Raw genomic sequence first — 14,093 nt, 5'->3', positions numbered from 1 at the left:
GGAGAGAGAAAGAGCAGGGAAAATGTAGAATATTTGCTGTTTCCATTGTGTTAAGCTATTTAGATGGTATTGTTCTAAAATTTGGTATCATTCTAGCTGTGAGAAGAGATAATTATTGTTGTTCTTTTATTTTATTTAATTGATCAGTTTTAATGTATAAATTATTTATACATTCATTAAAAAATAATAATAATAATAATTAGTTCGTGGATTGTGTAGGAGAAAGCTTTATATTAAGAGGAAAAGGCTTGAGTTCTGGAGTTTGTGGTTAGGAAAAGGTCCTTGAGTCAGGAAGGAATTTAAATGGGGTAAGGAGATGGAGTTAGGAGGATATGTAGTTTGGGATCAAAAGTTAATTGGTCTAAAGTGTGACATATCCAAGGTATGTAACTTTAGATATCATGATGTACGTCAGATTCTCTGGATAGTTGTTAGAAATTATTTGATAAGTAAAAAGTAAAACAAAAAATAAATAAAAATAAAAATGGAAACGAAAATTGTTTATGGATTTTTTCAAGCATATTTAGAACAACGTACATCCATGGTTGTTTATTTCAGCTTCAGATTAAATCATTAGGTTGAATTGGGAAACAATGATTTTGGAGAGGAATTTGTGATTTTGGCGCCAATAAAATCACTAACTGCTGACATCTTATTTTCTACATTACTGAAAGATGTAAAAAAAAAATCTTGAACAATATGAGGTTTTGCAAGTGCATTCATAAGTCCTCATTAATACGGCCAAGTTATGTTAGATATGTGTTACTATAAATGAGACAATGTTTTAGGCCCGCACCCCCTCGTGCTGCCTCGTCCACCACCACCACAGCACTACCTGGTTCTCCGTGACGCAACTCCACGGCGCCCACTTTGGTCTTATTTTAGGTGAGTCCTCCACACCCTGACCTGCAGGCTGAATTGAGACTCGTCGTGAATGCTTAAGAGAGGATGAGGTGCATGTTTGAGGGTGAGGGGAAGGAAGCGGGTCTCCAAAATGGGTGTGAATGGAAGAGATCTGGGTTGCTTTTGACAGCTGGCCAAGGCGCCCAAAGAGGCTCCACGTGTGTCCTGCCTGGAGGGCGGCGCCGGTCCCTGTTGGCTCCCTAGGGCACCTCACCGTGACCTCTGGATAAATCATGCTTATATTGAGATTTTGGCACGAGGGAAACTCAAAAATAAGGACCACACGGATGTCTGTGGTGGGTGAAAGTAGTGGTGGCCGGGTGGGAAGCACGGCGGGGCAGGCTGAGGCATACCCGGCGGTGCTGACCTCCTGACCACTGCTGACGTAGCTGAGGGTGCGGGGCTTTCCTTCACTGTTGGTTTTATTATTCTGCGTCATGTGATTCAATGTTTGTCAGATTCATTTATACAAGTGAATTAAGATGTCTAATAATCACAAGTTTACTAATTATTCACATATGTAAGACTGTGTTCATATATTTTGTATATATTACATAATCTTTTATGTAATTAATGCATTCACACAAATTTTAGTTGCAGCATGACCACTTGCTTTGTTCCAGCTGTTCACCAGTCATTGAAAAAAAATAAATAAATAAATAAAATATATATATATATATATATATATATATATATATATATATATATATATATATATATATATATATACATATATACATATATACATATATACATATATATATACACTGTGTGTGCGTGTGTGTGTGTGTGTGTGTGTTTGTGTGTGTGCAAATATTTATTTACTTATACAAATTGGGAAATCTTTTCTTATATAGCTGCTTTCAGTGACTTAGTAGATTTCAGTATGTCTTTACAGATTTTATCTTTTTGTGAAAGTCTTTACACTTTTCTTTCTACTTCTTTAGGTAGAGAGTGATTGGTTACAGAACTTGACCTACTTTGGTTATTTGTGTGGTAAATGTTTTGTTGGCCAAGTGCACTGTGGTGAATTGAAATTACTTAACACTCCCACCCCACACAGGATTATTAACCTAAAGTTCTAACTCCTAAAGGGGGACAGAGTTCCATCCCTTTCACTTCCAGGCAAGATTATCAATCTGACTTCTTGATGAGACAACTGTGCCCCTCAAGGTCCCTTGCCAGATGAAAAGAAAATAGATAAAATAAATAAAAAAATAATGTCATCACAGTTGACTAAACAAAATGCCTCAGGCAAATAGCTAAAGTAAGTTCTAGAATTTAAATCTAGAGATCTGAATTTTATGAGTAAAATATTTAGACTTGGAAAAAAAGAAAAAGAAAAAAAAAAAAAAAATATATATATATATATATATATATATATATATATATATATATATATATATATATATATATATATATATATATATATATATATATATAATTGGTATAAAATGACCCTAAGAGATGTAAGCTTTTACAGAGGCAGTTGGGGATCTTACAACCTGGCTAGGTGAACAAGACTGACTTGTGCAAGCATGTATGGAGAGTTTCAAAATAAGGATAATACTGATGATGTCCCATCTGTCATCATGACCTCCAGCTTAAGTAATCTTTCTATGTAACTCAAGTGTAGGGAGGAGAGGACATCAGTGTTCCCTTGTGTATATCTTTTCTTCATCTTCTCTTTGAACTTTTTTTTTTTGTATTGTTCCTACTATTTTTTTTTAATTCATTATTCTCTTGTAATTGTTATTATTGTAATGGTTTTCTTGTGTATAAATATAGGGAAGTCACAATATAAATGTGTTAGGAATAGCAGTGGTGAGAGCAACACAGCTGGCAGCTTATCAGCAGACAAATATAGAGAAAGAGCCAATAGTGATAAGCCAATAGTGATTTCTCTCTCTGACCAGAGAGAGAAATGTACATCCTTAAACACATCACCATACTATTTATGTGATTCAAAGAGATTTTAGATGAGGTACCTAAGAAGAATCCTTGATTTTCATTATTTCTATTCATTAATGTATAATATTTCTCTTGTTATATATATTTTTTACATTAGGGTACATTAAATTTAGGAGCTTTTCTTATTACATTCTTTTAGGCTAATGATCTTGATCATATATTCCAAATGTTTCCAAATAAGTTCCAAACACATTTGATTATTTTCTTTCTAAACACAACTACGTTTCTTATTCGAAATATATTCCAAACAAGTTCCAAACACATTTAATTATTTTCTTTCTAAACACTGCTATGTTTTTTCCACAACCTATCTTTCATAGGAAGCCTGAAAGTTACAAGTCATTTTGAAACAGTGTTCTCTTTACAGACGCTAACCAGCCACTGTCAATATGCCTCCCCGCAAGAAGCAAGATGACAGCGAGAAGCAGACTCGTATTGCCATCGTTAACACGGAGAAGTGCAAGCCCAAGAGGTGCCGGCAGGAGTGCAAGAAGTCCTGCCCGGTGGTGCGGATGGGCAAGCTGTGCATTGAAGTGACACCAAATGACAAGATGGCTGCCATCAGTGAAGAGCTTTGCATTGGTTGTGGTATCTGCGTCAAGAAGTGCCCCTTTGAGGCCATCATGATCATCAACCTCCCGAGCAATCTTGAGAAGGAGACTGTTCACCGCTACAACAAGAACTCCTTCAAGCTGCATCGTCTACCCGTACCGCGCCGTGGGGAGGTGCTTGGCCTGGTGGGCACCAACGGTATTGGCAAGTCCACTGCTCTCAAGATCCTGGCCGGGAAGCTCAAACCCAATCTAGGCCAGTTTTCTGATCCCCCAGACTGGACTGACATCCTGACTTACTTCCGAGGCAATGAACTGCAGAACTACTTCACTCGCATCCTAGAAGACGACCTGAAGGCGATCATCAAGCCTCAGTATGTGGATCAGATCCCCAAGGCTGTAAAGGGCGCCGTCAAGGATCTTCTACACAAGAAGAATGACCTTGGGAACATGGAGGACATCCTCACTGCCCTAGACTTGCGAGCTGTCTTAGGTCGCAACATTGAGGACCTTTCTGGTGGGGAGCTACAGCGGTTTGCCATTGCCATGGTTTGTATCCAGAATGCCAACATCTACATGTATGATGAGCCATCCTCCTACCTTGATGTGAAGCAGCGTCTCAATGCTTCCCGGGCCATCCGCTCCATGGTGAAGGCCGACAACTATGTAGTGGTGGTGGAGCACGACTTGGCTGTCCTTGACTACCTTTCTGATTTCATCTGCTGTCTTTATGGCCAACCCGGAGCCTATGGAGTGGTCACTGTCCCCTTCTCTGTGCGTGAAGGTATCAATGTTTTCCTGGACGGCTTTGTACCTACTGAGAACCTTCGCTTTAGAGAGGAATCTCTCACCTTCAAGGTTTCAGACCAGCTTACTGAGGAGGAGATCAAACGCATGTGTCGCTTCAAGTACCCAAAAATGACAAAGAAGATGGGAGAATTCCAGCTTACAGTGGAGGCTGGCAACTTTACCGATTCTGAAATCATGGTACTGCTGGGAGAAAATGGGACAGGAAAGACTACCTTTATCAGGATGCTGGCTGGGAGACTCGACCCAGATGAGGGCAAATCAGAATTGCCAGAACTTCACATATCCTACAAGCCACAGAAGATCAGTCCTAAGAGTCAGTCAACTGTACGCCAGCTGCTGCACGATAAGATCCGTGATGCATATATTCATCCTCAGTTTGTAACAGATGTGATGAAACCAATGAAGATTGAGGAGCTGATAGAGCAGGAGGTGCAGCATCTTTCAGGAGGAGAGTTGCAACGTGTGGCACTCACCCTCTGTTTGGGCACGCCGGCTGAAGTTTACCTCATTGATGAACCCTCGGCCTATCTGGACTCTGAGCAGCGTTTGGCTGCTGCCAAGGTCATCAAACGTTACATCATGCATGCCAAGAAGACTGCATTTGTAGTGGAGCACGATTTCATCATGGCAACTTACTTGGCAGACCGTGTCATTGTGTTTGAAGGGACACCCTCTGTCAAAACCACAGCCAATGCCCCACAGACGCTTGTTTCTGGCATGAACAAGTTCCTGGAGATGCTGGGAATCACCTTCCGTCGTGACCCCAACAACTTCCGGCCGCGCATCAACAAGGACTCCAGCCAGAAGGATACCGAGCAGAAGAGTTCCGGCAACTACTTCTTCCTTGACATAGAAGGGAAGGGTGAGGGTAAACAGAACTGAGGGTCGCTGTAGTGGTGTTTGGGAAAAATATTGAAACGCAGCCCCGGCCCTTGGCCATTAAGTTTGAGCCACGCAGTGCTAAGCTAAAGTGGAGATGGAAGGCAGTTGTGTGTGAGTGTTCACAATGTCATGGTTCATCTCATTACCATCATTACTCTGAGGAAGGGGAGAGGCAAGGGCTTGTTTGTGCTGCTACATTCTACCTGTCCTGTGGTCTCCCATGCTTCATCTTTCACTTTTCAGTGTTACAGTTTATTTGCAAATACTTGTAATGTACATAGATGTTTAATTTAGTGATGAATTATGAAGACCTTTGACATTCAAATGAGCACCTACATTACTGTTAGAGAAAATGCATATATAGCCCCTATTACCCAGCTTTAGAAATGTAGAATGAAGTACTGCCTAGGACCAGATAAACCTGCCATCACATCCTCATATCACTGTGTGGAGTGAGCACTGCTGTGCCTCACTCTGTCTCATTGGTATGAGCTAAAGGTGCTCTTTTTAATTGGAAATATTTGCATTTTTTTTTTTTTTTTTTTTTTTTAAGGGATCACTGCAGTGACACAAATATATAGGAATATAGATATTTGTTATTGTTGGTATGTCGTAAATTTTGGAGACAGTTGACTTAATATTATGATGAAATGCTTCAAGATTTTAAAGATATTTATTTTTACTTGGTTTTCTCATATCAATAATGATGTGTACATAAGTTTTATTACTAAACCATTAAAATTCCAAACAAATTATTTTTGTAGGCTACTCTTGGGAGCCCTGGAGTTGTAGTAGTCAAGCCCTGAGGTTCACATCAGACTGGTGCTGTGTATGGTTTACAGCCATCTTGGAGCTGGCAAAACTGCCAATTGAGGTATCCTGTCTTGGTACCTTTTCCCACCTCGCAGCAGGTGGGAATGCCCCTTCCTCAGCAGGCCTCATGTTTCATTCCATCCAACTTACTGCACTTCACACAACCTTGTACCCTGTGCTTGCTGACATGGGCTGGTGACAATGCAGTCAGTCGGCAGCAGGAACAGAAGTCAAGCAGTTAGCAAATCAGTCAGGTTATAAAGGGTGATTACAGTAAGCAGAACAAAGAACACCAAGAACATCAAGGTTGTATCAGTGATGGCTTTCGTGTGATGGCTTGTGATTTGTAGCAAGAAAGCCAATGACAGTCCTCACTAGCCATTGCCCAGTTCAGCTGCAGCCACCACAACAGCTAAGCATGCAGGGAGAGGGGCTGTGGAGAGTACATGTCTGACGCTCATTTTTCATTTCAAGAATTGTGATATTCATGCATTAAAAGTAAATAATTATGTATCTGGACAATGTGTAAGATGTTTCAATATAGTTTCTATTCTCTCAGGCAATTTGAGTAAGGGTTTGAATACAGGATTGAATATTGTCTCAACAACAATTGCATGTTAGTCATGGAGTATGGTGGCCACCAAGATTGTCTACACTTGTTACATGTTATTGGTTTTCTTATAAATGTGAACAACAATAACAAAAGTAAATAATAATTATTCTTTTATTTACAAGATCAAATTAACTTTGAGATATACCCAGTGAATGCCTCACTGATTGCCTTCAAGGTGCCAATGAGATGTGGATTTCATTGTGGCAATTTTATTTACAAGAACATGCCAGATAAAAAAAAAAAACATTATCTCACACACACACACACACACACACACCTGGCTATAATAAGTGGAGGACAGGGAGGTAGAGAATCTCAACAATGAATCAGTAATTATATAACATGCCAAAAAACATTATCATTCAGCCAGTTATAAACACATGGGGGACATTCTTATCTTCTTACACTACCCATTGAGATAATAGCTGAATATTACTGCAGCAATAAACATTTAAATCCTCCCATACAATATTATGATGTTATTAAAAAAAAAATTAAATTTGCTACATGTAATAAGCTTTATGTATTGTTTTACAACACTAATTGATGACATGATCCTTTGGCCAGTCAAATATCTTGGGAAAGTTTTCTAGTTCCTCCTGTGGGTAGTGGTCAAGGCGCCTGGGCACTGGCCGGAGCTGGCGCATCTGGGCTGAAACGTTCTTCAGGATGCTGTCAGGTACCTGGTGTGGAGAAAAGCTTTCAAGGATGCAAACTGAACATGTTATTTCCTAAGAAGTAGATGCCTAAGAATAGATGTTCATTAGACAGTACAAATCTCTCTCTCTCCCTTTATTTCTCTAAGCTATTAAAACTCTACTCTAGAAAGAGGATGGATGTAGCAGTAGTATTCTGTTGAGGACAGAAGTAGCAGTAGTAATCTGGGTTGATATGGTTTACTTTGATCATTACCTCCATTAACATACCTTGTCATCGGGGAATATGTGAAGCCGAGCCAGTCTTCCTCGTCTTAGTAAGTTTTTACTTAATTTGTTGTACACAGTTTTCCTTATTATCTGCAAAAGAAATCAAACGGGTGGTAAGAATTTGATGAATCGGAGAACTCTTCTAATAATAAAAAAAAAAATACATCATACTAATGAAATACAGTATGAAGAAACACTTCATACACAACCATATTCCACAAATGCAATGGATACAGTTGAGAAAGTACTAGTTTCGATTCCTCTAAGTCTATAAGATTGGTGGTATACAAAGAAAAGAAAAAGCTCCTTCAAAGGATGATAAAATGCCCACACATCTGTTTTCATATAAACTGGAAACAATTTTCTACACAATGGTTGAAGAAACACAAGGAAACAGTTACACAATGAGGGTGTTAGAATTACACCAATAAATTCAATCTAAAAGTATGTATCAATATCTTTGGTGATGGGATAATTTAGTACTAAGATTTCACATCATCACAGTTTAAATTGGGCAGACAAGTCTCATTATGAACGGACATGAGTAGGCCTGTGTATGTTGTCAGGCACCTGGGAAACCTGTAGAAGGCAGACTATCACAGTGATCTGTGTTCCAGGGTAAGGGATACCACCCACCACACGCTTCTGCAAAGGCCACTGAGACCAAGATAAGTGCTGAGGCCACATGCAGCTAGGTTATAGCACATGCCCCCACCTTTACCTTTATTACAGATGTAAATGTATGAATGCTATGTACATGAAATTAATTTTTTCAAATTACTGCAAATGAATTAAAGAGGAGGAGATGCAGAGTAGACTCTTGGAGAGGCAAAAAGAGTACTGTGACTTCAAACAGTATGATCAAAACTGACATAACATCAATAAAGGTGACATTAGTGATGATTAACTCAAATGATAGTGACATTCTGCGTGGAGTAGATATGCCAGTGACTTACCATGGTGGGGTCAGCTTCATGAAGCTGCCACGCCAGGGTCCAGGTGGCTCCTCCAGCATACCCTGTGTGGTGGAAGTAGACGCGCTTCTCCCACTCGTCACCAGGCAGGGCAATGTCCCGAGAGTTGATCACCACCACATGATCTCCAGAGTCATCTGTTAGAGTCATTTATGAGTTTACCTGACTATCTATTGCCTTTAACCCCCCTCTCTCTCTCTCTCTCTCTCTCTCTCTCTCTCTCATACAAGTAAAGTTACAGGGTATAGCAAATATGGATACAAGTACTTTCATTCATTTTACTGTCTTACTTTCCTTGAGAAGAAAACATTGTACAGATGTATATAAATACAAAGACTATCATAAGTTAAAAAAAAATAAGCTTACATGACTTCATACTAAGAAAATATCCAAATTTGGCATACTGGGTATAAAAAAGGTACTTTCAGAGAGTTCTGAATATTAAGTAGATATGACAGTCTCATACCACTTAATAACCTACTATTCACCTGTGTCTGACTCTGAGGGGATATGTGCATAAGAATAAAAACTGAACAAACAATATAACGAGGAAGACAAATCATGAATTTAGCTGAGATAGAGAGTTAAATAACAGGAGAGAAATGCATGTGACATAACTGAAGATAACTTTTTACATGGCTTGGCAGGAAGACCTAAGTAAGGGTGGCAAGGATCACTCAGATGAAGACTAACCCTCCAATCAGCAGGTATCGATGTGAACACTGAGTATTCTCACATAAAAATCCCACCATATAAACATATTTACATAGGCATAGTGTCAGTCAATGTTCACTGCTGCAATCACTGTAAGTATATAACTACTATTTCTTTAGCTATAATTTTCATTAACTCATTTGTGGGTGAATCAATTTGTAAATCTGTCCTGTTCCTAATTTGGGGGTACATTTGGTTGATCTTGTATTCCTCTTTTCTAGAAACATAGTAGAATCTTGCATATTATCAATATGGTAATGTGCACTTCATAATGAGTAAAGAATCTGATCTGTCATACTTACTCAAGGGATGGAAGATGGGTTTGTGTGAGCCATCAAGGTAGGGAACAATTTTGTCAGCTGACTCAAGAGGATTCTGCCATTTACCATCATACAAGTACCACATACGTCCAAATGTTGCCCATTGCTGAAAAGTTATTTTTATCTTACTTATCTAAATATTTGTTTCTTGAGCCCCTCTTACATAAAAAAATAAACAAAAATAAGTAAGATTAAACAAGAACTAAGGAAATTCTCATGACAGAGTGTATGACAATAAAAAAAATCCCTTGAGATTAATGTTGGATAGTTTTAGAAATGCATTCCAATTTTACATTAACTTTTCAATTTTCTTGTAACAATTTTTTTTTTTATTGTAGCAATAGTTGTACATGTTTTAACAAGTTATTAACTTACTGTAGGATTTAACATTAATAAGCATTTTCTATTTATTGTAAAGTATATGCATTTTTTGTTTCAGTTGAAAAGAAAAAAGTTATCTTTATCGGATTGTTGTCTACTGAAACCTTAACGTTAAAATAACTGAGGAAATGCCTCTCTCTCTCTCTCTCTTTCTCTCTCTCCTGGCAATCTACATATTACATAAGGCACTGGCACATTTATATCATTGCCACTCCCCTCACCACAGGATGTCGTAACACAAGCATGCTTCAGGCAGTGCCGCGAAATAAACATTCTCCAACTTCCTTAAAACCTGCAGCTCTCATTAATAATTGTACACGGATACAAGACAAATACGCAGCAGTGGGAGCTTACCTGGACTCTCCTAGCGGCAGACATTGCTCTCCTACACGCTTGTCTGTTAGGCGCCGCCGGTGGTGAGGCTGAGGCGAGGTAGTGGTGATGGTGGTGGTCTTGTTGACATGTGACGTCACCAGTGTGTTCGGAGGCGTCAACTTTTGACTTGAGAGAGAGAGAGAGAGAGAGAGAGAGAGAATGGTTCTTCAACGTTCGGTTCCCTTAACTTGAGAGAGAGAGAGAGAGAGACCATTTCATGTCCCGTTCCTTATTCTCTTTCCAGAGCAGAAATAAGAAGTAACATGTTTTCGACCCATTATTGCAGAAAAGAAGGGGTAAAGATACTAAAACGAAGATTATGTGACCAGCAAGGGCGTGATGATTAGCATGTGGAAGTCTGCATGTACAAATTGTGCTGAATGTGTGTTTGGGTGTGGGGGTGAGGGGAGATGAGATGACAAGGGTGAGAGAGGGGAGGGTCTGCTGTGGGCCACATCACAAGGCCCACGCCAGCCACGCTTTGGTTGGCTCTCAATAACAACAACGGGAGGGTCTGGATAAGTTGGGATATTGAATATTTGTCATCATAACTATTAGTGGAATTTTGTTATGTAGATACCAGCTTTGTTAAATATTTCTAGTGCCATTTTTTCTGGTACCATTTCCTCCATTGCCTCTTATTCGTGCAGTTTGTTTTCGACGCCATATTTTCCAGTGCCATTTAATTTTGTGTTTTCAGCAAGGAAGGTGTGTAAAGGGATCCTTGGTTTAGAGGAAGTTAAGATCCATGCAAGCATCTCAGTCACAAAGAAGGAAGGAGCAGCTACAAGCTCATTATGATGTCAGGGATTAGAGCAATGATGCAGCTCTTGCTACGTGACTTTACTGAATGACGTTGCTGCGCAGACTTATAATAAGAGTAAAAATAATAATAATTCATTGTTTATATGCCAAGAAAGTTACAAATACATGTATGAACAAATATACCATTAAATAACTTCTCATTCAATAATCTCTGATTGCTCATCTGTAATTAGTAAAAGTTTTCGGAGATCTTGACTCATTTTGGTGCCATGTCTGTACTAATAAGCGTATCACGAGAGGATGTGGGTATTGTTACTTGTGTTCACTTCACTGACCTCACCCATATAAGTACTCTGGATGAGGTTCCCCAAATTTACACCTTGCTGACCCCAACATTCTGATCTGAGCTAATGATTGACCCCCAGGTATTCTGTGTGGTCTTCCGTGTGTGTGTGTGTGTGTGTGTGTGTGTGTGTGTGTGTATCTGTGTGTGTGTGTGTGTGTGTGTGTGTGTGTGTGTGTGTGTGTGTGTGTGTGTGTGTGTGTGTGTGTTTGTGTGTCGAACTAATAAAACGCAAAACTACGATAAAAAATGGATTATGAATGTGAACAAATAATGTGTAGATTAGAATAATCATGCTTTCATTTAATACTCTCTCTCTGTCTCTTCACATCAGCCTGACAACACTACATAAACAAACAAATGCAAAACTCTGAGCAGTGTTTTTGATGGCTCAGTGTGACGAGTGCAAGGTGGCGTCGCACTATGGTGAAAAAAAAAAAAAAAAAGTAAATAGAGTGTCGCGGGATGCATGGTCAGCAACAAGGGGCGGGAGGGCGTGACAGGCTCCGCTACTTGTTGATGTATTGATGTTCTGGTAACGCAGCAAAGAATTATCACTCTGCGCTTACAGTTCATGTGTTTCTTTCATATGCTAAAGACTTCCTTAATTCTCTCACTGTCGAACATTTCTTTTTTAAATAGTTTTGTAGTACGTATTAGAATTTTTAGTTTTGTAGCTTAAATCTCTCTCTCTCTCTCTCTCTCTCTCTCTCTCTCTCTCTCTCTCTCTCTCTCTCTCTCTCTCTCTCTCTCTCTCTCTCTCTCTCTCTCTCTCTCTCTCTCTCTGTGTGTGTGTGTGTGTGTGTGTGTGTGTGTGTGTGTGTGTGTGTGTGTGTGTGTGTGTGTGTGTGTGTACAAGCATAGTATTTATTTACCTGTTTATTTAATTATTTATCTATTTATTACTTCTTTTCTTAGTTACTTCATTCATTCAGTCATCCATTCATTTATTTACTCTTTACATGGCTCTGGATTTTAGCAAAGAACGATTACAGCAAAAAAAAAATTAAATAAATAAAAATAGAAAATAGATTAATTAATAGTAAAATAAAAAAAAATGATAACAGGACAAAGTAAATCATAATACGAAATGCACGAGTTTTTTTTATTTTTTATTATTATTATTATTTTTTTGCATTCCTTTGACAGACGAAAAGTGATCTGATAAGTGTTATTTAAGTTGCATAAGGAATATATTCGGAAGGAGAATATAGGTAAGATCCTTATGGCTAAATTCTAGCTGAATGCAGTTATATTTCAAAAAGAAAAAAGAAGATATATGAAAAAATTAGGTTTCAAAATAAATACAAGCGACAGATGACTTGAAAAGATTCGGTAAATTGTTAATGCAGAGCCAAACAGACCTTGGAGAGATTAGACAACCTTACGCAGAGGTATGATAGATGGACATGCATATTTGTATTTTTTTTTTTTTACTCTCAGTACGGCAGCTCGAAGGAAGTCTCTCAGCATAAGCATCATAACACAGGCCATCATTGCAGCTCAAATACTGCCGCGCTCCAAAATTACTCAAATCATAACAATGGGTCCAAAATTATCTTACATGGCCCTCTGAATTTCGGACAGATGATTCTCCCCATTCCATTATTTTCTTTGAGTCTCCATGGAAGGAGCCAATCCCCCCCAGTTTGATAATCAATTTCTTCCATATTCGTAAAACTGCATCTCAAAAAGAAATGAAAAAAAAAGTGGTATAAATGTCATCGTTAACACGGTGACAAGGAGGTAACCCCACTACTTGACCCGTGAATCAACCTTGGGAGGACAGGCTGTGGAAGTCCCTTAGGGATAGTACTGTTTACTTTGGAAACTCCCACACAGCCATGCCGCAGCGCCATCCACGCTTGTTACGATTCTCCCATCTCCCTCAGATCTCCCGTTTTAAAGGGAACTTGGAGCCCCATGTACAATGTAAACACACATCCTTCCATTGCGAGTGCACGTGGCCCACGACCATACATCAGCTGTCACCCAGCGTCTTGAAGGCCTGCCAATCCCTGACCCCCACCGCTGGCACGCCTACCCAAGCAGGCCACCACTTGACCTGCCACCAAGACAGTGACACGCCACATCATTTCCTCTCAATCGGCTCTATTCCACTTATTTCACTTATTCCACCCATATTCTGCACAATTCAACCACAGTGTTTACAAGCACAAATGTAAAATGCCGTTGCGGTACGTATGATACGTATAGGCCTATTGGCTTCTTGCAGTTTCCCTGATGAAAATACCTACCTTACCCTTTTTAAAACAATTTACGTGTGAAGTTTACCTGAACAGTTAAACCACCCACGAATAATATGAGTAGAAAAAAATGTGTGCAGCTGTGACTTGAGAGGAAGATGTCACGGTAGGCAGCTGAGGTAGGATTATGGCGCACCCAAACTTCCCTTGGCTTGACCACACCTGACCCGCCTCCCTCCACCTGCACCCTCACCTCACTCAGAGGCAGGCTCCACCTCATATGACCTGACGGTGACCTGGCCACCACCCGGCAGCCACAGGTCCATTATCCATACGAGGCATTCCATACTGCCACATCTTTCACCGTGTACCTCATCTCTGTAGTAGTTACTTGTGTTTCCCTGGGCATTTTCACAATTCTATCAATCGAGGTTAACAGATTCTGCTTTCTCGGTAGAAAAACAACCAGGCCTAAATTATCTCCGTGGTCTGAAAAATAAGCCTTACGGGAGAACAAAGCTTCATTAAGATAACTTGTGAATAAT

General features: G+C 39.5%; 2 protein-coding genes across 2 annotated transcripts; one reads left to right on the top strand and one right to left on the bottom strand.

Annotated features, from left to right (window-relative positions):
- Window positions 1-3,239: 3,239 nt before the first annotated feature.
- LOC135109202 (large ribosomal subunit protein uL13m-like) lies at window positions 3,240-10,372 on the bottom strand. Its single transcript, XM_064020385.1, has 5 exons — window positions 10,213-10,372; window positions 9,460-9,583; window positions 8,426-8,580; window positions 7,470-7,559; window positions 3,240-7,226 (listed from the first exon to the last, which is right to left on the bottom strand). Exons 1-5 carry the CDS (start codon window positions 10,234-10,236, stop codon window positions 7,083-7,085), a joined length of 537 nt encoding a protein of 178 aa, XP_063876455.1. The 5' UTR covers window positions 10,237-10,372; the 3' UTR covers window positions 3,240-7,082.
- On the top strand, window positions 3,264-6,646 carry LOC135109199 (protein Pixie-like). The gene has a single exon (XM_064020380.1). It carries the CDS (start codon window positions 3,264-3,266, stop codon window positions 5,115-5,117), a length of 1,854 nt encoding a protein of 617 aa, XP_063876450.1. The 3' UTR covers window positions 5,118-6,646.
- Window positions 10,373-14,093: the final 3,721 nt, after the last annotated feature.

This window comes from Scylla paramamosain, chromosome 18, assembly GCF_035594125.1.
Source record: "Scylla paramamosain isolate STU-SP2022 chromosome 18, ASM3559412v1, whole genome shotgun sequence".
Taxonomy (NCBI): domain Eukaryota; kingdom Metazoa; phylum Arthropoda; class Malacostraca; order Decapoda; family Portunidae; genus Scylla; species Scylla paramamosain.
Note: the sequence above shows the minus strand (reverse complement) of the source record. Positions and strands in the feature narration are given on the sequence as shown.